Consider the following 25,942-nt stretch of genomic DNA (forward strand, 5'->3'; position numbering starts at 1 on the left):
CTCCAAACACACTTTTTATATAGAATTCATAAAGAAGAAAAGTTACCCATTAATTATATGGCATGCATCAGCAGTGCACCGGTGGGCTTAACCTTGGTTCTGAGTTATTTGTATATACAGATACATCTCTTCCTGAGTTGAGCTTCATCTTCAGTTGAGACTCAAAACATTTGCTTTCTTATTTTTGGCAAGACACTTGACCATGTTATAAGGCAATCTAACATTTCAACCTCCTTCCCTTTTCAGCGGCATGGCCCTCCTCTGTGACATCACCAATGTGCCGGATACAAGGACAGGCTCTAAACTATGGTCCTGTAAAACTAGAGAGCAGGTTTCTTTGTTCATTAGTCTGAAGGCTACAGCACTGTCTTTCATATATTTGGAGATCTTGAGGATTTCAGTTGAACAGATTCAAAATGGTCTTCTTTGTCCTATGGGGGAAAAAATATTAAGACAAAATCAACTCACTAAAATTCCAATAAGATTTTAGGATCTTACATATCCAGAAAGTAAGTTCTGAAATCATTTTAATCTATGTACCTGCCACTTGTAATTAGGATTTTACATTTAAAGGAGGGTGGCAGATATAAAACAGATAGCATGCCTACCCTGAAGGATGCCTTTTTTTAAAACTTTTTATTTTATATTGGAGTATAGTTGATTAACAATGTTGTGTTAGTTTCAGGTGTACAGCAAAGTGAATCAGTTATACATACACATGTATCTATTCTTTTTCAGATTCTTTTCTCATTGAGGTTGTTACATAATATTGAGCAGAGTTCCCTGTGCTATACAGTAGGTCCTTGTTGGTTATCCATTTTAAATATAGCAGTGTGTACATGTCAGTCCCAAACAGATGTCCAGGGGATAAGACACACAATCCAAAACAGAAGAAAACACATGACTGCAATAGACACCAAAAGATGAAGCTGTGATTCTTGTGAAGAAATCACTGAGACCCATGCAAGGGGGATATTTGATCCGGGTGCTGAAATAGATGACCTATCCATGCAAATTGTAGACAGTAAACTAAATATTCTCAAGATAACACAGAGTAAATAATAAGAAAAAAGGAGAGCATAAATAAAGATAACACCAATAAGACACAAGATCATTTGGGTTCACTGATATGTTTTAGGAAAATCTTTGGGGATCATGCCTACTAAAGATATTAAAAACAAGTCATCTCGGATAATAAATCAAAATTTTAATGCAAATATATCATTGCTGGCATTTGTCATATAATACATTCAAAATGTAGCCTGTTAAGATAAATTATTCTTCTTTAATGGGGAAAAAGAGAAATAAGAGGTGAGGTTTCTCCCAATGTTTTCACTGTGAGACAAAGCTCTCCGAAGGCTGTTGGAATGGGGTGGGGGAATTATGCTGTTGAAGAGAATAAAGATGAAGAGAACTAAGATTATTTTAAAAATAAAAGAAATATGAGGCAGATCAGTCCTGGGTGCACATGGATGTGTGTCTAAAGCAGAGAAGTGAAATGAGAAAACAACAGGAAATAGATATTGAGTATCTGTCAGGAAGAATGAGGTTGCTGTTGTGTCTTCTCTCATTTGAGTGGAGAAATCAGAGACTTCAGATCAATTTAAGGCCACATGGTCAGGATTACAGAAAAAAATCACAGCATGAACACCAGCATATCCCATTTCCCTGCCTCTGCCGAGATGACAAGCCCCTGGGAGAGCAGCCTGCAGATCACAGCGCCCTAACCCACTGGCTCTGGGAGAGCCTGCCTGAAGTCTCATGTTTACCAGCTCTAATTTTCTAGGAATAACCATCGATAATTCAAGTATTTATTAAGCACCCATGTGTTACAGGAACAGGACTAGACTTTATGGGATACAAAACGTCTGCTCTCAAGGAGCTCACAGTGTATTACAGGAAAGAGTGTTAGAGTATCAGCCATGAACTATAAGAGAAATCTGAGCTTTTCGTGGCCCTGCCTTGAGAAGATTTGATTCAACTTGTTCTTTGGGAAGGGGAGGCAGAGACCTGTTGGTTATCCTCAAGGTAATACTTCAAGTAAAACACTGAAAACAGTCATGTTATTAGGGCTTCATAGGGCTTTCGTTACCATGTCCTCTGTGTTCTGTGTTCACATGGGATTTTGCTCCTATGGCTGATGTGGTGTGTGTGATGTTGTGTGTGTGTGGGCTGATATATACCCGTGCACACGTGTGCGTGTGTGTGTGTGTAGTTAACACTACTAACTGACTGGGACTTCCTAACGGCAGGAATTGTATCTTGTTCACTTTTTAATTCCCATAATAGGACCCAAGGCCTAGCACATGGTTGGCTGTCAATCAGTGGCTGTGAAAATGTACTGAAACACCATCATGCAGAAGGAAAAAACCTGTATTGGAACTCAGAATACATGGTTTCTAATTCCTATCTCACCCTCTCTTGGACAAATAAGTGAACCTCTCTAGGTCTCAGTTTACTCATGCATTAAATAAAGATGCCATACAAAATGATCTTTTTAAGCTCTAAATTCAAGAATCTACTCAAAATCCAACTTCTCCCAGAAGCTTCTCCTTAGCTTGTCACTACCCACCTAACTGTACTCCGTTCTCTTCTGTACTCCAAGAGACCCTACTCAATACTCTTGTCATACAGGATGATCCTGTGTATGTGGGTTGTGTGTGTGCATGAATGTGTGTGTTTGATGTGCATGTGTCTTCCATCAATAAACTAGCCTCTGAGATTAACTGTGTCTAATATGACATCTCACCAAAACCCGGTGGAGTGTCTAACAGATAGTATCCCATAAATGACTGTGACGTGAACAAAAGAAAAAGGAAAAAAATCAGCTGAAGATATTTTTTAATTGTTAAGAAAAGTCAAGTAAAGTAAATCTATAAATGAAACCCCACAAATCCAGTGCATAAGGAAATACCAAAGAAGTATGGCCTTTAGAACATGAATGAGGATATATATAAGACAAAGTAAACCTTACTTGACACAGTAGTTAAGAAATTTATAAATTTTTTTGCTCTATGAAATCATATGTAACATTTTTAAAAGTGGGACACACATAAAAAAAATTTTAAATAAAAAATAAAAAAAATTTTAAAAGTGGGACACAATAAAACTTGTACAATGGCATTCATAGCAGCTTTATTCAGTCAAACACTGGAAATACCACAAGGGTCCATCAAAAGGAGAACAGATGAACAAACGTGGCAAATCCATACAACAGAATACTCCTCCTCCACACAGAGGAATCTGCTATAGATTAACACAACAAGGTGGATGAATCTCAAAAAGATTTTTCTGAGTGGAAGAAAACTTACACAAAAACTACACACTCTGTCATTACGATTATGTGAAGTTCTGAAACAGGCAAAACTAATTTATAGTTTTAAAAGATCATCACAATAGCTTCCCTTGGGTGACGGGGATTGAGTATACATATAAGGACATGAGTTTACTTTCAGACATCAGACTAATGTTCTATATCTTCACAGGATTTAGGGTTACACAGGTATATTCATTTCAAAAATTTCATCACATCGTGTATTTGTGAAATATACATTTCACTCTGTGTAAACATTTTGCCTTTAAAAGAAACTTAAAATATTGAATTCTCTCATCAGTTATATGTAAACTGAAGTGTTTAGGCATCAAATGTATTGAAGTCTGAAACTCACTTTGAAACACATCAAAAAAAAGAAGATAGATCAACAAATGGATAGAGGGATAGAGAGATATGTAATAAAGAGTAAGATTTAGGTGGTGGATATATGGTTGTACCACTGCACAATCCCTTCAACTTTTCTGTAATACTTCAAATTTTCATCTTAAAAAATGAAAAAAAAATCATTACATTGACTAAAATTGCTATTCAAAATAAAATGTGGCACACTGAACCTTCTCAGGGACAAAAGCTCTACCCTCCCTGTTTCCTGTGACTGTTTCCAAGAATCTTTTCAAGCTTTCACTTCTCTGGCTATAATATAAAAACAGAAGAGGTACTGTAATAGGAGGAAACACTTAATGGTTTAGGTAGTGCTCATAATGCCCACTTATTCTTTTAGATTCAGCTCAGAGATGACTTTCCCCAAAATGCATTCCCTGGCACCTAAAGGCTCCCTTCATTGTAAGATACCACCCTTACAAATAGGGAATCAAACACATATATATGGACTCTAAGAAAAAAAAAAAGTCATGAAGAACCTAGGGGCAAGACGGGAATAAAGACACAGACCTACTAGAGAATGGACTTGAGGATATGGGGAGGGGGAAGGGTAAGCTGTGACAAAGTGAGAGAGTGGCATGGACACAGATACACTACCAAACATAAAACAGATAGCTAGTGGGAAGCAGCCGCATAGCACAGGGAGATCAGCTAGGTGTTTTGTGACCACCTAGAGGGGTGGGATAGGGAGGGTGGGAGGGAGGGAGACGCAAGAGGGAAGAGATATGGGAACATATGTATATGTATAACTGATTCACTTTGTTATAAAGCAGAAACTAACACACCATTGTAAAGCAATTATACTCCAATAAAGATGTTAAAAACAAAAACAAAAACAAAAACAAATAGGGAATCACAAGATCACACCAGGTGAGAAGTCTAAGTCAACTTGTGATGGAAGATAGTTTTTCATGGGCCTCCTGTGTTTCTGCATGTTTTATGAAAAGACACTGATAGTCCTTTATTCTAGGTGATTTTCCAAAGATGTTTCTATAACAGCCTTGGATGATATAGATAAAGTCTCCTTCTAGAATAAAGGAAACGTTTGCTTACAACCCAGAAAGCTACAGATATTGTCTTTCCCTGTGGAGCAAATGGCAGACATACGTCGGGCCCATTATAAAAGACTCATGTTCTCCAAGCCAGTTCCTCTACAATAACGTAACCCACTCTGTATACAGGCGTCATCTAGTGCACTTCATTGTGTGGGAAGTGAGGCTTGAGGAACCAATACAAATGCTGTGATTTTGGCCAATGCTAATGCTGTGAGTAATAAGCCGTGTTTTGTCTTTGACCCAGAAGACTCATTACATCTTCCAAAGTGTCTAGGAAAATATGGCGGGCTCATTTGTTGGCCAGTAAGTAGAGTGCGATTTCATTACCTTCACAGTTCTTCGTTGTTTTGCCGATGAGAAGAGGAAGTTAATAAAGACATTTCTAGAAGAAAGCTTCACACTCTGGTTAACAAGATTTAAGGACAGTCCCTGAGAATTGGGAACAAACATGTTGACCACACTGTATGGCAAACAAGGCAATAAAACAGCCCTCCGTCTTCTTGCCTGGAAATGAAGAGGAACTGGGGAGCTGGTTGTGGGCTGAGTACTGGGAAGTGGGTTCAAAGAGTTCACAGTTCAACGACTGGAAGGTGTTAATTCTCCTCTGGCAGGAGGACAGCCTCCCAGGCAGGCTCAGGTGTGCCTCATAGGAGCAACTGGCACTAAAAATCATCCCAACAGAAGAAGGTTTCACCCCCTCTCAAACAACGGTTCCAGAAACATGCACCTACGATAAGCATTAAAGAGAAAATGGAAACCACTTATGGGGAGAAACCAGGTGAAGTGCTAGAATTTTGGCTGGTTCACTTTGGTGATGATGTGGCAGGACTCAGTGATCGTTAAGAATGGAAACAGGGCTTCCCTGGTGGCGCAGTGGTTAAGAATCTGCCTGCCAATGCAGGGGACACAGGTTCGAGCCCTGGTCCAGGAAGATCCCACATGCTGCGGAGCTACTAAGCCCGTGCACCACAACTGCAGAGCCTGCACTCTAGAGCCCGCGAGCCACAACTACTGAGCCCATGTGCCACAACTACTGAAGCCTGCGCACCTAGAGACCGTGCTCTGCAACAAGAGAAGCCACTGCAGTGAGAAGCCCACGCATTGCAACGAAGAGTAGCCCCCACTCACCACAACTAGAGAAAGCCCGTGCACAGCAACGAAGACCCAACGCAGCCAATAAATAAATAAATAAATAAATAAAATTTTAAAAAAAAAAAAAAAGAATGGAAACAGCGGGGCCATCCTAGGGCTCAACGCTCCTGGCACGCTATCCTGCCAACTTCAGATCCACCCAAAGATGTAGTAAAAGGTCTCAGAGGTTTTGCAGCGGGTCCTCACCACAGTTACAGAGCCATGGCTTCCTCTGGGGGCTCGGAGATTAATTCACATAGGAAAGCTTACTGAGGCAGTGACCAGTACTGGGGCTCTTGCTGCCCCAGATTGGGTTTATAAGGTGGAAGATGGTCACTGGAGAATGAGAAACTGACCCCAAAACATCTAGATAAGTTAGTATGGTCAGGCTCACCCGGGAAATGTCCCTTATCCTTTATATTTAAACCAGGCATTCACTTAAATCTGACAATGAAGCAAGAAATGAGGTGAATTCCCTTTTAAAAAGACTCCAGTATGTGAGTCAAGCCCAAATCAACAAAAGAACGCAAGACCTGCAGCCTTCAGCACAGTCAGGCTGGCTGTGACTTCTGAGTCAAAAGGTCCCCAAAGCTGAAATAGATGATGTCAGGAATGATGACCTTGCCTTTCAACATAGAACTCTGAACGGATCAAAAACACTGGCAGTTTGGCTGGCTTGTGAGCAGCTGCTGGAAAACAACAGCAAATGCAAAGCCTTGCTGCTGTCACAGAGACTCCCCTTCCCTCTTCACCTTTAACCCTTCCTTCCCCAACTACGCTGACTTTGCTGCCTTAAGGAAAAAGATGATTAGGGGAAGGACCAAGTTTTCCTGTCACCAAGAGTGACCGCAGACCATAAACACCCATCTGAGACTGCAAGGGAGCCTGGGGAAGGCGAGGGACTCAAACATTTCTGACTCTGCTTGTTGCAGGCACCAAAGTCACCATCCTACCTGAACGCGTGAGAGGAAAAGGGCCTGAAAATTCAACTAATGGGGTTCAAGCTAGGTTCGCAGTGGGGGAGGGAAAATAATGTGACCTTGCGTGAAGGGTCCTGCGTGCCCATTCAAGATGCTGTTGTTGCGTTACATCTGAATCTATAGTAGGAATTGCTGGTATGTGCTTGCTCTTCTTTATCTCATAGGCACCAGAGGACAATCCCCTGGTCAAGAGCAGCCACATGAAGAGAAGGGCTACTCAGATACTTACCCCAAGCGTTGCCAACTCCTCTGCCATGTGCAACAAATGTGTGAGTCAGAATTGCACACAAGCTCCTCTACTTTCTGACGCCTAAAGTTGTCACTATATAAATGATGTCCTGTTGGTGTCAAGTCAGAGGCCTCAGTCTCAACAGCCTTGCCTGTGTTATCAGACCTGCCAGCAGAGATGGCTGATAAACCCTCACAAAATTCAGGGAGCTGCCAACTAAGTAAAGATTCTTGAGACTAGGTGGGCAGATGTGCAATGCTTTATCTATCTTCCAGTCGAGAAAAAACAGCCCAGCACCTTACTGCACTCTGCTGTTGGACACAGTATGGTATCTCTTGAGTAGTCTACTTGCTCTGTCATATCAGCTAATCCACAAAGTAGTATCTTTTGAGTTAGGCCCAAGCCAACAGGCTATATTATCAACTGCCCAGCAAGGTGAGTAATGCTCTCTACCTTGTGGCCTCACAGCCCTAATGACCACTTTATGATACAATTCCTTGCGATTAATGATTTTGTCAATTGGAGACTGTGGCAGTGGGAAGCAGCCTTCCCCCAGAGGCATCCTTTGGGGTTTTAGACTCATCACCTTGATGTGGCCACCATGTACATATAGCCCTTTTGAAAAAGCAGCTATTAGCTTGTTACTGAGCTCTTGTCAAAACTGAATGCCATTACCACACACGCTTTGGGACTCTATAGCCTGATATTCCCACTCTTGGTAGGTCAACAAGGTGGGAAGCGTCCAATAAGTCTCATTTGTCAAATATGAATGGTATATTCAAGAATACAACTGGTCTGACCCAGCAACATCTCAGCCTCACATGAAAATATGGCAGCAGACTCTTTGAGAGAAAGGTTATCCCCTACTCCTCTGCCCCAAATGAAGCCACTGGCTCCGTGGGATCCTTGGTTCACTGAAGTCCTACTTCATGCCTGGGCCTGGTTCACTGACGTTTTGGTTGAGCTGAAACCCAATGGTGTCCACCACCCACTGTAGCTGTCCAATCTCAGCACAAGTATGCGTAACTGAAAACCAACAAGATTGCTTGGCTCAGTGGCCAGAACCCAAAGCCCTTCTCATAGCTGTGGCCAATACTTCTTCTGATAAACCTTGTTATGTTTCTACTTACTCTTGAGCTACTGCCAAGATTTAATAGCCATTGTCAACAAACTATTTGGTCTGCCATTTGGAAAACCACTGACTCTTAACCTCTCTTTGGGGCAACAAATCTGGAAACAAATCTTAGCTGTTGATCAAATCATCTGGGTCACTTAGGTAGATGCCCATCCTCTGAAAAGACCAAACAGAGTTAAGCACCTTATAGAGACTGCACCAGACAGATTGCCACAAACCCTACACAGCATTTGAATCCCGTCCAGCATGGCAATAGATCTGCCTTCACAGACTGAGCACAAAGTGAAGGACTCTGTTTTTCGGACGCAGAGGTTACCACAGCATGCAAGACTTGGGAGTCACACCGAAAGCTGACCAATATTTCCCTGACAATTGATTAAATCAGACCTCTGACCACCTCTTGGGGCTATCGGTGGTGCCTCCTCACTGTTGACACCCATTCGGGTCATGGTGTTGCTATTCCAGAGTGACTGGCCGACTCTAGTCACACCACCGTGGCCCTTGAAAAACATCTGTTTAATGTTTGTGGTTTTATGGACCATTTGCAGCCTAACAGTGGTGTCCCTTTTTTTTTTTTTTTTTTTTAAATCACAAAAGCTACCAGAACAAGGGACTGGGAGTAGAGGTATTAGTGGACCTTCCACACTTCCTACCATTGAAAGGGGAGCATTGATCATCGGAAGAGCCTTCTCAAAAACTGACTCAAAAAGCTTTCTGCCTCTATCTCCCTCACCTCCTCCTGGTCCACACATCTTAGTAAGGCAGTTCAATTACTAAATATGGCTATTTCCAGAAAGGGATTAAGAGATTATCTCCTCTTGGCTGCTTCATGGATAATTATTAGTAAAATTATATAATAAGTAAGAATATATCAATACAACCTACATAAGATTATATACCCATATGAAAATCCAGGATTCTGCCCCGACCACTACTGGCATGATGGGTCCTTATTTATCCCAACAGCAACCCCCAGGACGTCTGGTGGTAGCCCTCCCAGAAGGGAGCCTAGAAGATTCAAATATAATTCTGGTTTAGCCACCTGTATTGTTTTGTTGGACTGTCACGATCCTAGATCGAAAGGATAATAACTACTTGGTTGACTACACAGCTCATCAAGACCTCGTGCCATCCCACATGGACAAAGGTAGAAAACACACTAGGTCTCCACATGCATTTTTAAAAGCTCTTGACCTTCTTGCACCTGAATGTTTGGCAGCACAGAACTCCAGCAGGGGATGAGTAGAAATAAGGTGGAGCTTTAGCTACTGAAATGGGACAAACTGATTTGTACCAGTGGAAGATCAACAGTGCAGTCTGATAATAAGGCACCTAGGATGGAGGTACCTTAGGCCCTGAGAGGTGCAAAGGATGAAGGGGTACTAATGATTATTTGTTTTTCAAAGCCACCCTGTCACCTTCCTATGAAGGAAAACACCTTAGTGTTCCTCTCTCAAACTGCTGCAAGTGCCTTAAATTTAACTGACTACTGGGTCTACCAAATCCACCAGAAGCTCAAACCACAATCTGGTTGCCATTCCCCTTAGACTTACTGAAAATTCTATCAGAAACAGCAGGGATGATGCCAGCTTCTGCCCCAAAATAACAACGATCAACACGTCCATTCCCACTGACATCACTCAATCATTCCATGGAGTGGACAAATACCACCCAGTCTGTGGCATGGACAAACAGGAAAAGCTGGACAAACTGCCCTCAAGCAGTCTCTCCAAAGACAAAGAAGAGACACAATTGTTTGACGTGAATCGGGAACGCTAAGGTTTACAAGCCAGCCAGGAGGTCGCAGGCACCATCAACCAGTGCTGCCTAACTAAATAGGTCCCACTTGGTGTCCCTAACAACTGTAAATAATACTTTCTTTCCAGAGGCACCATGTGTACCTCTAGGACTGTACTTTTTGTATAGAACCAGATGTTAACTTCTCTCCTAAAAACAGCATGGCTTGTACTTGTATTCTAGGAGTGGTCGTAAGTGGTCATAATTCAACTGTTTATGAAAACATCCTCGATAGATCATGTAGCCCTTAGACAACTGCAAGGCTCTTTTCAATATCAGGCTACGCTTGGTTACTCAGAAGAGGTTCCTGGAGGGATAACTGACTTGTTATTCACACTCACCCGATGGGTAGTTATTCAATTAGAAAAGATGGAGCGTAAAAAAGAATGAAATAATGCCATTTGTAGCAACATGGATAGAACTAGAGATTACATTACTAAATGAAGTCAGTCATAAAGAAAAAGACAAATACCATATGATATCACTTATGTGGAATTTAAAATATGACACAAATGAACTTATCTACGAAACAGAAACAGACTCACAGACATAGAGAACAGACTTGTGGTTACCAAGGGGGAGGGGGAGGGGGAGTGGGGGAGGGAAAGATTGGGAATTTGAGATTAGGAGATGTAAACTATTACAGTGATATATAGGATGAATAAACAACAAGGTCCTACTGTATAGCACAGGGAACTATATTCAACATTCTGTGATAAACCACAATGGAAAAGAATATAAAAAAGAATACATATATGTATAACTGAATCACTTTGCTGTACACAGAAATTAACACAACATTGTAAATCAACTATACTTCAATAAATTTTTTTTAAAAGAAAGAAAAGGCGGTACAAAATTTGTTTCTGACTCTAACTGAAGTAATCCATGACACCACTTCAGCCTTTGAAGGCATTCAGGTCAACATCAACCCACTGTCCATACATTGTTATGGACAATATAATTGCCTTATACTTCCTCCCTGAGGGCCAAGACACGATCTGTACAGTCACTAAAATTCTTTGTGCCTGGACTGTCTTGTTGGATTGCCATCTTCCTGGACCAAAAGGATAATGACCACCTGGTTGAGGACACTGCTCACCAAGTTCCCCTACCATGGCCCAGGTAGACAAAAGTGGGAGATGTATAGGGTCTTTGTAAATTTTTGCAAATGTCCTTAACCCTCTTCCATCTGAATCTTATGGAGGAAAGATCTCAGTGCCAGTGGAAAGGTCTCAGGCTGAGCGGAAAAGTCAATGCAGGGACCTAAAAAGAAAGCCACCTCTTTCTAAGGCGGACCCTGATGACTTACAGCATTTGTTTGGTTAGTTGAGTCTGGAACCCTGGTATGATCAAGGTTAATAATACAGGTTGGCCTCATCTTGCTGTTTGGTGTCTTGTTGGGAGTAGCTCTATTTTTTAAGTGCTATATGAAGCAAATAGACCAGATTTGATTCCAGCCGCAGCCAGTCAGATTGATCAGAGTGAACAGTGGAATGGTGTACTAATGGGAAAGTTGCCAGAAGCCAAGATAGTGTAGGAAGGAGGTTTGGATCTGTTGGGAGACAACTCCCCATGGTTCTCTTGCATTTCTGCCTATCTTATGAGTGAGACACTGACTTCCCTTTTTTCCAGACTACCTTTTCAAAGGACTTTGTATAGAAAGCAGCCTTTGAAAATAAAGATATTGTGTCCTTCCAGAGCAAAGGGCAGGCTTGCTTACAGTCTTAGAAATAGTGTTTCCCCCTTGAGCAATGAACAGGCATGCTACCTGTCCAGTACAACAACAACACTATCTCCCTTTGGAACAAAGGACAGAGATGCCTGCTGCCCTTTCTAAAAGATTCAGCTTCCCAAACTTCAGGTTCCTTTCCTGTAAGGCAGACCACTGTGTGGACAAGAGTCATCTGCAGGAAGTAGGGCTTTGCAACTGGTATAAATGTTGATGTTTTGGCTAGTGCTTCTGCTGTGAGTGTTAAACTGTCCTTTGTCTCTGATCAGAAGTCCCACGTCTTCTAAAGTATCCATGAAATCACGGCAGGCTCAGTTGTTAGCTTGCAAGTAGGGTAAAATCTCAGCTCTTGACAACCTCTGTACATTCACTGTCCCACGGCAATAGTATCCTCCCTAAACTACCATATTAAGAAAAATCAAATAACCATTAGTATAAGGGGAATAGGGCTTATTTGTTTTATTTTTAAATGATCCCCTATGATATAGTTATGTGCCTAAATTAGGAAACGATTACTAAGACACTCTCAATAAATGTAATCTTTCACCACATGTCCTCCCTGCTGAAAATCCTTTGAAATGGGTTTTCTTTCTGGTTTCATTCTGTTTTTAATCCTGCGTAGGTAAACTGGTAATGGTTCATCTTTTAAGTCAATGGTGAAGAATGTCAATAAAATGTGTTTACAAATAATACTTAGGGCTTCATGTTATCTGTTGGGATATAGTAATCATTTCAAAGCCGACAAATGTGATGGCATCTGATAAGTAATATCTCAACATTTTATATAACTTTTATCTCCTCTGTATGAAACAATCTTGTTATAAAATAAAAAATATAAATAAATGAGATCTTTTATTTACCTAAAATGTTTGTTTTTTAATACTATAATACATAATCTTTGTGCAACTTCAAATATTATAAAACTGCATTACTTCAAAGACTAAAGACACCCATTAATTCAAAACTCTCAAAAAGCAGCTATCATTAGTAGTTTCCTATTCAAATACTAATATAAATGTATATTTAATAGAAATGCAATAGTCTATGTGTTGTTTTCGCTTCATTTACCCTGGACCCATTGACATATCAGTACACATAGACATCTCAATCTTTAACAGCTGCAGAGCTGCACAGCATCCCACTACTTTGATATATGGAAATTTCTTATCTAAGTCCTTACTGATGGTGTTTAAGGTTGTTTCTACCTGGTTAGCCAACAAAAACAATGCTGCAGTGATTATTCTTGTATTTACAGCCTTCTGTGCTCCTAAGAGTATTTCTACTGGATAAATACCCACCCTGAATGACAGGGTTTGCATGAATGCTACTGTTAGGTTAATATGGCCCCTTTATTTATAAATACACAGAAATACCAGGTTATAATTCTGCTCTCACCTTTGTTGCCAAGGATTTGAGTTTTCCCAGTAGCGACTGTTTATTGGAATATACAACTTCCTCTTCATTATCTTCTCCTTCCATGATAGCACAGCTGTCTGCAGCTGGGAGTTCACACTCTTTTGAGTTTGTCGTCATTACTAATTTGGAATATTTGTACTCCAGTCTAAGTAGCGGCAAATAAATAAATACATAAAGTGGCTGTTTAATATAAATTAATACTTATTTGGGGTGGTCATACACCAGCTAATTAAATCGTCGTGGAGTACAGCTGCTCCACCAATGTATTCCCTTCACCCATAGCCATAACACTATGTGTTCTCTTTAATCTACCGTCTACACACCAATCGTTTCCAGAATTTCAGAGAATCAGTGCAATATAGTTAACGCTATCATACTTATTTTACAGTGATTCAAGTGTCCAATTATGAAAAACTTTTGAAAAACAGAGAGAAAATTAGAGGTCTGAACGCATTTTTTTCGTTTATAAATATTTGGGAACTAATTTACTATGCAGTTTTCCAAAGTTTAGTTCATAGGATGAGAATACTATATAGGCAAGTGATTTGGTCTTTACTATTTCTATCACTCATTCCTTTCTACTCTCCACCCCAGATATTACAACTGTCCCTAGATAATACAGTAGAGAACTTTCACAGCCCCAATGACATGTAAATCATTTTAAAAGAGTCAAATCACATAATGTATCAATATACAATTGGAAGTTAGACTCAATACTCAACTTCATATTCTTAAAGTCCTGGAGTATACACTTAGTCTGTTTCTTTGCAAATATCTGCCCACAAGAAATTGAAAAAGAAAAGATGGGGCAAGAAGGCAGCATGATGTCATGAAAAGAAAAACAGACACACAGAGAAAATCTGCCTTCCTTTCTGAGCTCTGCTCCCATCTACCTGAGTAGCCAGGATCCTCTGTTCCTTGTTTTATAAAAACAATGGATCTAATTCAATTATCTCTAATGTTCTCTGATCTCTCTGTTATCAGAACAACAATCATTTCCATTTGCTTTCTTAAAGGCCTTTCCTATAACTCCTTCACTAGGAGAAATTTCTTGTGTCTCTGAGAGAAACTGTTGGATATAATGATTAACTCTAAAATATTCACAACAAAACAGATTTCTCAGTTCTTATACAGAGGTTACTTACTTCTGATTCTTTTTCCAGAAGTAGCAAGTTAGAGCCACCAGCAAAACAGCTGTAAAAGCTCCCACACCTGCTCCCACTTTTAGCCAAAAGTCAACTGTTTCGCAGGTTGACAACTTTTTCTCAGGCAAAGAAATTCCTTTAATGCACCACTTAGGTTCATTCCACACATATAAGGTTTCCTTTTAAAAAATGACATAAGAAATGAGGTTTAGAAGGAGAAGGGTTTTGCTAACCATTATTCACAGTAGGCAGAGAGGATTATTCGGCTTTCATCTAACTGAAGCTCCAAAAAGAGAGGAAAGGGATATAGAAGAGAGAGAATAAGGAAACGATGAATGAAAATGTAACAAAACCATGAATTGTCAGATCAGAAGGCTTGCTTCATGCTGAGGAGGTTGAATAAAAATGACTCCATCTGGATATGTCATTTGAGCTATTTTCTTCAAATTTCTGATGAGTCCTGACTTCTTAAATCATGTTTTCAAATGAAAGCTTAGATTGTTTCATATAACTGACTAGAACGGGTTTCACCCACTCATCATGTAGGTCCATTTCCCCAAAAAGCCTCTCCCCTGAGTGGAAGAGTGGACCCCGGACCCAGGACATGTAAGTGCAACATGACTGGCAGGCTTTGGTGTGGGGTAGGCACACAGACTGCACGCCCCTCTTCCCCTGGCCAAAATAAGGAGGGTGTTATTCTGGGTCATCACTACCCACATGAGGGACTTACTCTCGTCCTCCCAAAGCAGATGACTCAATTTTGCTAGGGCAATGTTTTCAAACTGCTCACTGCAATCAACCAGTAAATAGTAAAATCAATATACTGGGTCTCAACCAGCAATTTTTTTTTTAAATAAACAGGTCAAATAAGACAGATTAGAAACAAAAATCAGAGTCTAGTGCACGGTTCCTTATATATTTCAACATACACAATGACAGGTAGCAATTTGCATGATGATTATATCCAGTGACATTAAATGACACAAGGCATTACATTTTTTGCTCACTGTGCCTCCCTAAATTTTCTGGTGAATGACGGTCATTTATCAACACCCTAACAGAAGCCTAACACCATAATGTTTAATGTCACACACATGCACACACTTTTACAGTTGGTCCTGAAGTGAACGATGTGCAGGAGATTCCCATTTACTTTGAGGAAAAATTTCAACCAAGTTTTGGATAAGAACTTTTTAGAAAGGACAGTAGTAATTGAAAAAAATTTTAGTGTAACATTTTCATTAAACTTAGTGTGAATAAATTACTTTTAAAATGGCTCACATGATTTTTATAAGAAAGATGAGGAATGAGGAGGCATGAGCAAGCTGAACTGCTGCCTCTTCATCTGAAGGGCATTCCAACAAGAAAAATAGACTATGAAAGAGTTTATATGGTTGTATCACATACGCCACACCCAATGCAAATGGCCAGCTGTAACGCCCAAGGACAGTCTTCTAAACAAACCATTAAAACTTCATAATTAAAAAGATACGTATTTATAAACCCAGAATTTTTAACTTTTCCATAAGCTCCTCAAATGGTTAAAGAAAAAATAAATCAAGGTGTTGGCAGAATTTCTTAGTCATTCTATAACTTAGCCATTTTATGAATTTCTTAGTCGTTCTATTAATTAGGAAGCTTTATCCCTTCATTAGGCCATGTCTTTGGCAAACAAGAAAATGGCTGACACTGCAGCTGAAAAATTTATTCTTCCAGCATGTAGGGATATTTTGTGAACAGGGTGAGATCAATTTGATGATAAATTTTAAAACTTACCTCTCAGTGATAACACATTATCTCTTCAAATCCCTACTACTGTATAACATTTAGAAGTAATGCTTAGTATGTACCTAGAACCTGGTATAGATTTTTGAGATCCAATTTGATAAGAGCTTTTATCACAAGTCATGTAGCTCTTTTAGTTTATATCAGCTGTATGTGGAGGACTTGTAGTGTGTAAATTTAACTTCATGTGCTTCTGGATTATATGTCTTTACAGAATTGGAAAAGCAGACTCTCAGTCAACATAAGGTGAAAAATTGTAAAGAATGAAGCAGGCAATAGGATGGAAACGCAGAATTATTAAAGCAATTAAAAGATACTCTTCGCAATATTTTGCAATCATTGTTTTTTTCTATCTTAAAGCTTTGGCATCCAAAGAAATCCACGCTTCTTCACCGACATAATGGAAAATGCAGTGAAAGTTGTCATTCATATTGAAAGCTCACCAAAGAGCAGACTTTTCGAAATATATTATTCAGAGATTGGAGGTGAACATACCCACTTACTGCATCAAACCCATTTGTTCGTTCTTGCAATGGAATACCCTAAGGAAGGACATTTCATATTGTACTAGTTGAAGCTCGATCTCATTTGGCAAATATTTTCAAAATTGACATCTAAGTATAACAGAAGGGCATATTTAACTGATTTTGGTATTTCTCAAAGTAGATCTGGAACTATGGGTGGGGTATGTGGGGAATTACATACCTCAACATGTCAAATACAACAAAGTGTTCCAAAAGGTATTATTCTTAAGGCAAAAACAGACATTTAAAAAGCATCACCTCGCAATTATCTGTTCCTAACATTCTTATAAGATGTTGAACAGAGGTTTTTCAATGAAGACAGTTTGAATGAGATAAAACTAGAGAAACTGTTGCCACCCCACTGTCTTAAACTTCTAATCACTACCTTCCAGAAGAGAAGTATTAAAGAACGTTTGGATAAAAGGTCATTTAGCTTTTCAAAACTCTGAGTTAAACTTGGTGGCCAAAGAAGGGAATGCACCTTTTATTTTTGATTTACTCTTAAAAAAGGGATTATAAGATAGTAAGCTCAGCATAATTTTAGAGAAAAGATAAAGATTAATTTCTACTGTAAAGCATAAAAAAATGTATCATTATTATTAGAAGGATTAAAAGGAAACCATTTTTTTTGTGAGGCTGGAATTTTTATCCTTGACCCACTTAAAACTGTTGAAAAGAAACTGGCTCAACCGCGCCCTCGATGTGTGAGCAGCGTTGTATCTGTGTGCTCTGAGCCAGAATGAGCTATCTACAGGTAAGCACACTTAACTGAATTAAACGTTTCCTAATTTTCTGATTAGTTTGTCTATTTGGAGACTTCTGTATTTTGTATTAAAGTATTAATAAAAACATTTTATATTGTTATGCCTATACTTTATCATAAAATATGAAAATAAGTATTGCTCCATAAAACAATTTTATTTTTAGGCATATCTCTATGTGTCTGAGTTTGTGTTTGTGTACTAGGCTTCATGTACAATGTCTTTCTTACGACAGGTTCACTGTCACTCAAGTATGAAAAATACCAATGTAGAGAATAGTTCTCAATGTTTTTTTTTTTTTATTCTTAAAGGTGGACACTACCGATTCCAAATACGCTGAATGTATGGCTTTGGGTGGGGGGCATTCAGATTTTTTCTCCCTCTTCAACCCTCCAACCTGCCAACTACCAGCTCCTTAAGACTCTCCTGGAAAGAACAGCTCCCCTCTTCGATCCCCTTACCCAGTGAGCACCCTAGCATATTCCATGCTGACCCGAAAGTCGGTCCTATCCCATCTACCTTCTAGATCTCAGAAATCCCACTGGAATCTCTGATCCTCTGATGCCCATTCTCCAATAGGGTCCCCACCACTGGTACTGATTTATCCTCTCATCTGTGCTTCTTCAATGTCATTTCAATGGAATTTGGAGAGAGTGAAGTGGTAAGTCATCTTCAAAGAGGTAAAGCTTGGGTTTTTATATGGTACTAGTCAAAGCTGGTGCAGGGAAGTGGGTACTCTCAAACACTATTAGTAGAAAAGCAAATTGATGCAAACAAAGCAATTTAGTAACACGTATCAAGAACCTTAAAAATGTCCATCTCCTCGAATCCAATTAATCCCTTTCCAGTAATAAACTCTAAGGAAATAATCAAATGTCTAACAAAGATGTTCATTACAGAGTTATTTACAAAAAGATGGTTTTCAATTTTTTCTTAAATGTCCAACAGGGGAATTATTAAATCCCAAATTGCATATATAATAGCACATTTGTCAATAACTAAAAGTCATGTTTTTTAAAAAATATTTAATGACAAGGGAAGTGTATTAAAGGCATAAAGGAAACAAAAAAATACAGAGAATAGAATCCCAAATTTACTTTAAAAAACAAGTAAGCAAATGAAGGACTGCAGAGAAACTATAGAGTAGGATCTTGATTTATATATATATGGGGGGCACGCATGTGAGATTCACTCTTTATGTATGCTTCTTGTGGAGAGTCAGTTATATCATCCTCATCTTAATTATACCTATAACTGCATTATATAAACCATATTTGGGTTTAATTATATCATTTCCTTACACTCTGGGTAAATATCCATGGTCTACAGCTCCCTTGCTATAATTCATTTTCCCCAATTCCAGTACACATCTTCAGCTACCTCAACATATGGGAGTCTAGGTATCAAACTTGATTTTAAATACATATTAATATCTCATTAAATTAACTACAAGCTTCAGCCATGCTACTGAATCTCAGTTTCTATGGTGTAAGCAATGCTGGACTAAACAATTATATTTTCAATGACACCGTTTGCTTAGATAGGTTTGCCTCTTACCTGAAATCCCCTCTTACAGGCACCCTCAATCTCGTGGAAGTCATGCTCTGTGCACAGAGGGCAAGCTTCAGCACTCTCCCACAGGAAATAGAATGTACATCCATCACAGGTACCTGCTGGACACTTGCTGAAATAAAACATGAAAAACAACAAAACCAACAGCTTTTGTAACACATTCAATTGAGTCCAATCAACATTTGAATGCATGCTGCATACATACTGGGAAGCAATGCGTGGATGCTGAGGAAACACATGAAAAATAATCTAAAGGAGACAAAAACCACAACAAAATACCACTTTGCACCTACCAAGATGGTTAGAATCAAAACAACAGATATTAACAAGTGTTGGGAGGATGTGGCGAAATTGGAACCTTCACAAACTGCTGATGGGAATATAAAATGGTGCAGCATTGGAGGAATCTGGCAGTTCCACACACAATTAAACATAATTACCATATGATCCAGCAATTCCACTCCTAGGTAAATATCCAAGAGAAATGAAAATACTATGTCCATACAAAAAAACTTGTATATGAATGTTCATAACAGCATTATTCATAATATCCAAAAGGTGGAAACAACCCAAATGTCCACCAGCAGATGAATGGATGAACAAAATGTGGTATATCCATACAATGAAATATTACTCAGCCATGAAAAGGAATGCAGTACTGATACATGCCCCAACTTGGATGAACTTCAAAAATATTATGCTTAGTGACCGAAGCCAACCAAAAATTCCACATATTGTACGATGTTATTCAGATGAAAGTCCGTAACAGGGAACTCGATTTCAACATTTTAAAGTAGGTTAGTGGTTGCTCAGGATCAGGAAAGGGGCTAAGATTTAGAGAGGTAACAGCTAAAGGGTATGGGATTTCTTTGTGAAATGATGAAAAAGTTCTAGAATTGGCTATGGTGATGGTTGCACATATCTGAATATACAATAACCACTGAACAGTATGCTTTAAATGAGTGAATTTTAATGGTCTGTGAATTATATCTCTATAAAGCTGGGGGTTTTTTAATTTAAAGAAACAGGTATAGATAACAATCAAAAAAAAAAAAAAAGCTGCCGGAAAGTTTCTTGGTGAATCCTTACTGATTGAAGCAAGAAACTATTTGGAAAGATTCTAATGGGAATGACTATTTTGTTCATGAACTCATTAAAACCAGGGGAATACTGTTCCCTTAGTTTGCCTATTGCACTTCCCCTAAGTCAAGCTGTGTAAATACAGGGCATTGCCCTGAAAACCTCCTTCAGACCTCAGCTGGTGCAGAGTAGAGGTGTCCTGAAACAACTAATAGCAAAATGATAGAGACACAATAATAGAGAGAATCCAAAAAACATCCCTTTTAAAGTTTTAATTTCAAATGCCTTTCTGATGATACACTATCCAAACCTTTAATTTTCAGTCTACCAGAAAGGTAAAATTTCATACTATCAGTTAACTAAATATATTCTAAGGTACCCTAATATGAACATTGAAACAAATTTACATGCCTGAAAATTGATGCATTTTTACATGTCTATCTTTCTGAAGTGTCCGTGTACTGCAGACTAAGTGGACATGGGTGGGAGGTAAACAAAAGCAATGTTCTGTACGACATACTTCAGAAACAGAGACCCAGATTGTCAAACCTAAGAACAATGGTGAAGAGCGACTCTTCGGAAAAATGACTTGACTCTCTTATCTGCCTTAATTTCTGTTTGTAAAAAGAGAGTAATAAATATATTCAGACGAAGAAGCAAAGAGAGATTTTTTTTAAAGGAAAGTACAATAGATGAAAACCATGCCACTTAAAAAATTATTCCTACCCTCTACCTTCCAGATCAATAAAAGCAACTCAAAATTGCTCTTTTGAAAAAAATTGTGTAATCAATTAGAAAAATTCTTCAAGAACACATTACTTGCATAACAATGCTTTGCAACTTTCAAAATAATTACACTTTTCTGATCATTTAGCAAAAATTACCAATAGGCTTTCCTGCTCAAGTCTTTCCTCCCTGAATTATTTTCTATTTTATTTTTCCAACACAGAAAAACTTTAAAAGGAGAAAAAACTTTATATCGGGAAGATGAAAGTAAGTATGCTAAAGTTTGAGGAAAAAGAACTCAACAAATGAAAAAAAGGAGAAAATTAATCAAACTGGCAAAAAGCTCTACAGAGAAGACTTGGGTTACGATTCTAACTGGACTGTCAAATGATTCTGTGTTTTTCCATAAGTGATTCAACCTCCCTCCCCACCATATCACTTTTATAATTTGTCAAAAGCAGAATGTCTGCTATACTGCATTCATAGGGTGGTTATAAAGGATAAAATGACAGGACAATTTGGTAAAGTTTAAAGCACTGCAAATATATAAGACTATTAACAATGCACATCACTTTCTAAAGAACTGGTAGAGCCAAAGAAACAAACAAACAAACAAAAATCAAGACGTTGATATAATTTATAAAGCTGCCATTAGATGTCAAAATACAACAATGATTCAGTGCCTTTCCTTGGCAGACTTCACTTTTTAAAAGAAACTCTTAGGTTAAAAGCAGTTTAGTTTAGAATCAATTCTTTAATTCTTTTAACTCAATGAATCATTTAAAATGTGGAACATCCAAATTTGATTCTTTGTTATAAACCTAATTTTCACAGTTTGCATCAGGCCTTCCCTGGGAAATAACAAGAATGTATGAAGCAGTAATAATTTCAATAGTGCTTACATATATAAATGAAAATAGAAAAAAAGATAAAAGAAAAAAAAGTAGTAAGATAGATAAATCTTTTATTGCCAGATATGTGAAATACCTTTCCCCTTGCTGACCTGTGTCACCACCATCTTTTCCTCCCAACCAGCTTTTTACAGGTGTTGCTAATTACGCTTCTACATAACTTTTGCTCTACATGATCACCACAGAAACCAGTGAGTACATGTTCAAAGAAACGAGACAAAGTTTGTACAGTCTGGCATCCTTTGGCACAGGCAATGCTCTCTGACCTCCTGGTGACTCCTTTTGGCTTTGGAATCTCAGGAAGCTCAGCCTTTCTCTGCCAAGGATGCCTTGTCATTGGCAGAAACCCTTCTTGTGTAGGGTCCATAAAACACCATTGCATCTTGCTCTAATTTTGTTTGCCCTAAGGCTGAAGAGCATCAATCACTTATGACAGAGTTTGAACACAAGATATTTTGACCTAGAAGTCTTAGATCTATAAAATTTTACCAGTCTCCTGCAAAAATCTCCCTTTCTAAAGGTTCTACCCTCGGTTAACTCGCAAAAGCCAGCATCTGATGAAGACATGGACAAACTATATTTACTGACACTACCTAGTCCCTTTTTCTTTTTTATTTTTAAAAACAGTTTTATTGAGATATAGTTCAAATAGCATACAATTCACGATATAAAAGTGTACAATTCAATGGATTTTAATATATTCACAATATGTGCAACCACCACAGTCCATTTTTAAATATTTTCCAAATGAAAATTCTTTATCCATTCATTTGTTGATGGATATTTAGGTTTGTTAGCATACTTGTCTACTGTAAAGAATACTGCCATAGAACATTAGGGTGTAGGTATCTTTTTGAATTAGTATTTGTATTTTCTTCCGAAATATATCCAGGAGTGGAACTGCTGGATCATATGGTAGTTCTATTCTTAGTTTTTTGAAGAACCTCCATAATGTTCTCCACAGTGGCTGCATCCATTTACATTCCCACCAACAGCATACTAGGGTTCCCTTTTCTCCATTCTTGCCAACATTTATTCCTGATTTTTTTAATGATGGCCACTCTGACTGGTGTGAGGTGATATCTCACTGTCGTTTTGATTTGCGTTTCTCAAACAGTTAGCCATATTGAGCATTTTCCCTGTGCCTGTTGGCCATCTGTATGACTTCTTTGGAAAAAAATGTCTATACAGGTCTTCTGTCAACTTTTAAATCGTTTTTTTTTTTTTATATTGAGTTATATGAGCTGTTCATATATTGGGGAGATTAACCCCTTATCAGGCATATCACTTGCAAATATTTTCTCCCAGTCAGCAGGCTACCTTTTCATTTTGCTGATGGTTTCCTTGGCTGTGTCAGGCCCCAGGGCTGGGGTGTTCACTATGTGGCTCAAAAGCCTCACTCCTCAGGGAGGCTCTCCAAGCTTGTGACGTCTCCCTCCTCTTCTGTGTCCCCTCCTAGAGGCACAGGTCCCGACCTGATCGCTTCTCTTCCCTTCCTACTCGACTCCATGTGGATCTTTCTTTACAGTCCTGGTCATAGATGACTCCTCCTGCCAGGGTCCAGTTTGTTTTCAGTGAGAACTGCCCCACATGTAGACGTATTTTTGATATGTCCATAGAGGGAGGTGAGTTCGCGTCCTCCTACTCCTCCATCCTGACCTCCTCCTTCCATTTCTTGATCATAACAGGTTTTAGTTGTTTTCAGTTATGACCACAGTGCTTTCATATGCCTCCTTACTTTTTAATGTTCTAAGAACATGTTTGGCTTTAATCTTTTGAGTTCTATTGCCTTTTTAACTTAACTTATATGAATTTGAAAAATATATTATCTGTCCATAAATGGTGCAGAGAAAAAAAGTAAACAGAGAACTCATTTAACCAATAATTATCCTCTGGCTTTTAATAACTTAAAATGAATAGACAACTGTTTGGGCTTTAACAGTCCTTTCCCAAATACCAACAAAAACACTAGCATCCAGTAGATCCAGCGACTTTGATAGAGAGACTCTAAATCAGAGCCTGTGAAGAAACCCCTGGTGTGCTCGACCTCTGAACACTATCAGGACAGAATTGTGAAGCACCCCTTTTGTAAGAGACAATCTCCTCAGAAGCTACACTTATAATGAAAATGAATTTGGATTTTGAAGGAGGTTTTCACAAAACGATTTTGGATTCATTTATCAACTACCCAAGCAATTAACTATGGTCCTAAGTTGTAAGAAAGAGAGGAGGAGGATTTTCCTCTAACTCAGAACATTAATAAAGATGACCCTGTTTAAGGAAAGATGAGTCATTAAAAAGAAGGCACCAATAATTGGCAGATCAGTTGAGCTGTCCCCCGGATAAATGTGCTATTTGCCTCTGTTTAATGTGCTTCTTTGCAAATCTCTGCCTCTAAGGAATAGGGGGAAATGACAAGATGAAAGCGTGATGGCATGAAAAGAACAACAGACGCAGTCAAGAAATCATTCCATCTTGACTGCACCACTCTATAGCTATGCGACCTGGGTCCTCGGTGTTTCCTACTGTATCAAGTAAATGGGTTTGATTGAAGGATCTCTAATGTGCTATGACATCTCCATTACCAGAGTAAACGTGGTTCCCTCTACCTGTTTTCGAATAAGGCTTTTTTAAAACTTTTTCAAACCTTTTTAAAACTTTGCTGTTAAACCTAACAGCAATTTCTCATGTTTTTGAAAGAGCACTTTGGACACGTGCTTAGGTCTAAATTTTTCCTAATGAAAGCAGAATCTTGGATTCCTCTAACCATGTAGGATCATGATTAGGGGTTTGGAAAGCCTTTTAGGCAGAAGTTGGAGAGGCATCTATTTACGGATATTAGTGGTCGATTGTGTTCGCAATTTATTCTTTGGCCAAAGTACAAACTGCAGTAGATAATCTCAGAAGTCCACTCCGACTCTGATTTCATCTGCCACAGACATCATGCTGTTAAGTTTTAATTGAAAATGTCTCACACCCTCCAGACACTTTGTGGAATTAGAAACCAACTGCATTTGCCAGACCAAACAGACAGACTGGTGTTTTCAACTGCTGTTTAGTAGGCGGCCCAGAATATTTGCCGCTCCTTCTGTACTGCATGTGCGATGCACGGAGAACACACAGTTCCCCTTTTCTCCTGCCCCTTTCACTTTCTGTAAAGACATTCTCAATGATATTTTCCCTGGTCACCAAGACACAGAGCCCTGGCCAACATTACTACTGCTAAAGTCGCCTTTGCCTGGTTTGCCAAGATCCTTGGCCAAGAGAGAATTCCAGAGGATGGCATCCCTTCCGAACTGCCAAGGACTCCTACAGTGACTTCCTGGTCAGCATATAAGACTTCTGCAAGGCAATTGCCTGGTTAGCACCTTTCTTTCTCTCCTGGAGAACTTAAAGCTCAAATAAGAAAAATGCAAATGAAGTCCTCTTCAAAAGTAACCTAAGTAAATTTGGCTCTGTTAACAATTCTTTACTGTTAGTAGGAAATCTTTATTCAGCCCTACAGCTTAAAGAAAAAAAAAAAAAATTCTAATTATTTCCGGACAAGCTGCTGTTTCTCAAGTTCTGATCCTGATCCCAGAGCTCCCCCTTGTGCCCCGACGGAAATCGATTCAAGAAAGAACGAAAAAAGTGAGACAGTGGCATGGACATATATACACTACCAAATGTAAAACAGATAGCTAGTGGGAGGCAGCCGCATAGCACAGGGAGATCAGCTCCATGCTTTGTGACCACCTAGAGGGGTGGGATAGGGAGGATGGGAGGGAGACGCAAGAGGGAGGAGATATGGGGATATATGTATATGTATAGCTGATTCACTTTGTTATAAAGCAGAAACTAACACACCATTGTAAATCAATTATACTCCAATAAAGATGTTTAAAAAAGAAAAGAAAAGAAAAAACGAAAGGCCAGCACATTTAGGTTGTGGGGTTGAAAGCATTCCTTAGAGTCGTGGTCCTCAGACTTCAGTGTGAGTCATAATTATAAACAGAGTTTCATCAAAATATGGGTGAAGGCATCCACCCTGTAGACCACGACCTTTTAATTTAGCTTTTCAGAAAACTACAATGCAAAACAACATGTGAGAATCTATGTCAGAAAACAAAAAAGTCAAATCTCCAAAATGGGGGTTGAGACCAATGGTTCTCAAATTTTAATATGTATCAGAATTGTCTTGTGTTTTTATAAATATTCCTGTTCCAGGGGCTTCCCTGGTGGCGCAGCGGTTGAGAATCTGCCTGCCAA

General features: G+C 38.9%; 1 protein-coding gene across 1 annotated transcript in view; it reads right to left on the minus strand.

Moving 5' to 3' along the window:
- Window positions 1–371: 371 nt before the first annotated feature.
- ELAPOR2 (endosome-lysosome associated apoptosis and autophagy regulator family member 2) overlaps window positions 372–25,942 on the minus strand; it is a 71,647-nt gene continuing 46,076 nt past the window's right edge. Inside the window, exons 17-20 of the mRNA XM_061197669.1 lie at window positions 18,963–19,089; window positions 14,336–14,514; window positions 13,170–13,335; window positions 372–431 (exon numbers count right to left, since the gene is read on the minus strand). Coding sequence (XP_061053652.1) covers window positions 372–431; window positions 13,170–13,335; window positions 14,336–14,514; window positions 18,963–19,089 — 532 coding nt within the window. The remainder of the gene's footprint in view (window positions 432–13,169; window positions 13,336–14,335; window positions 14,515–18,962; window positions 19,090–25,942) is intronic.

This window comes from Eubalaena glacialis, chromosome 8, assembly GCF_028564815.1.
Source record: "Eubalaena glacialis isolate mEubGla1 chromosome 8, mEubGla1.1.hap2.+ XY, whole genome shotgun sequence".
NCBI classification, from domain to species: domain Eukaryota; kingdom Metazoa; phylum Chordata; class Mammalia; order Artiodactyla; family Balaenidae; genus Eubalaena; species Eubalaena glacialis.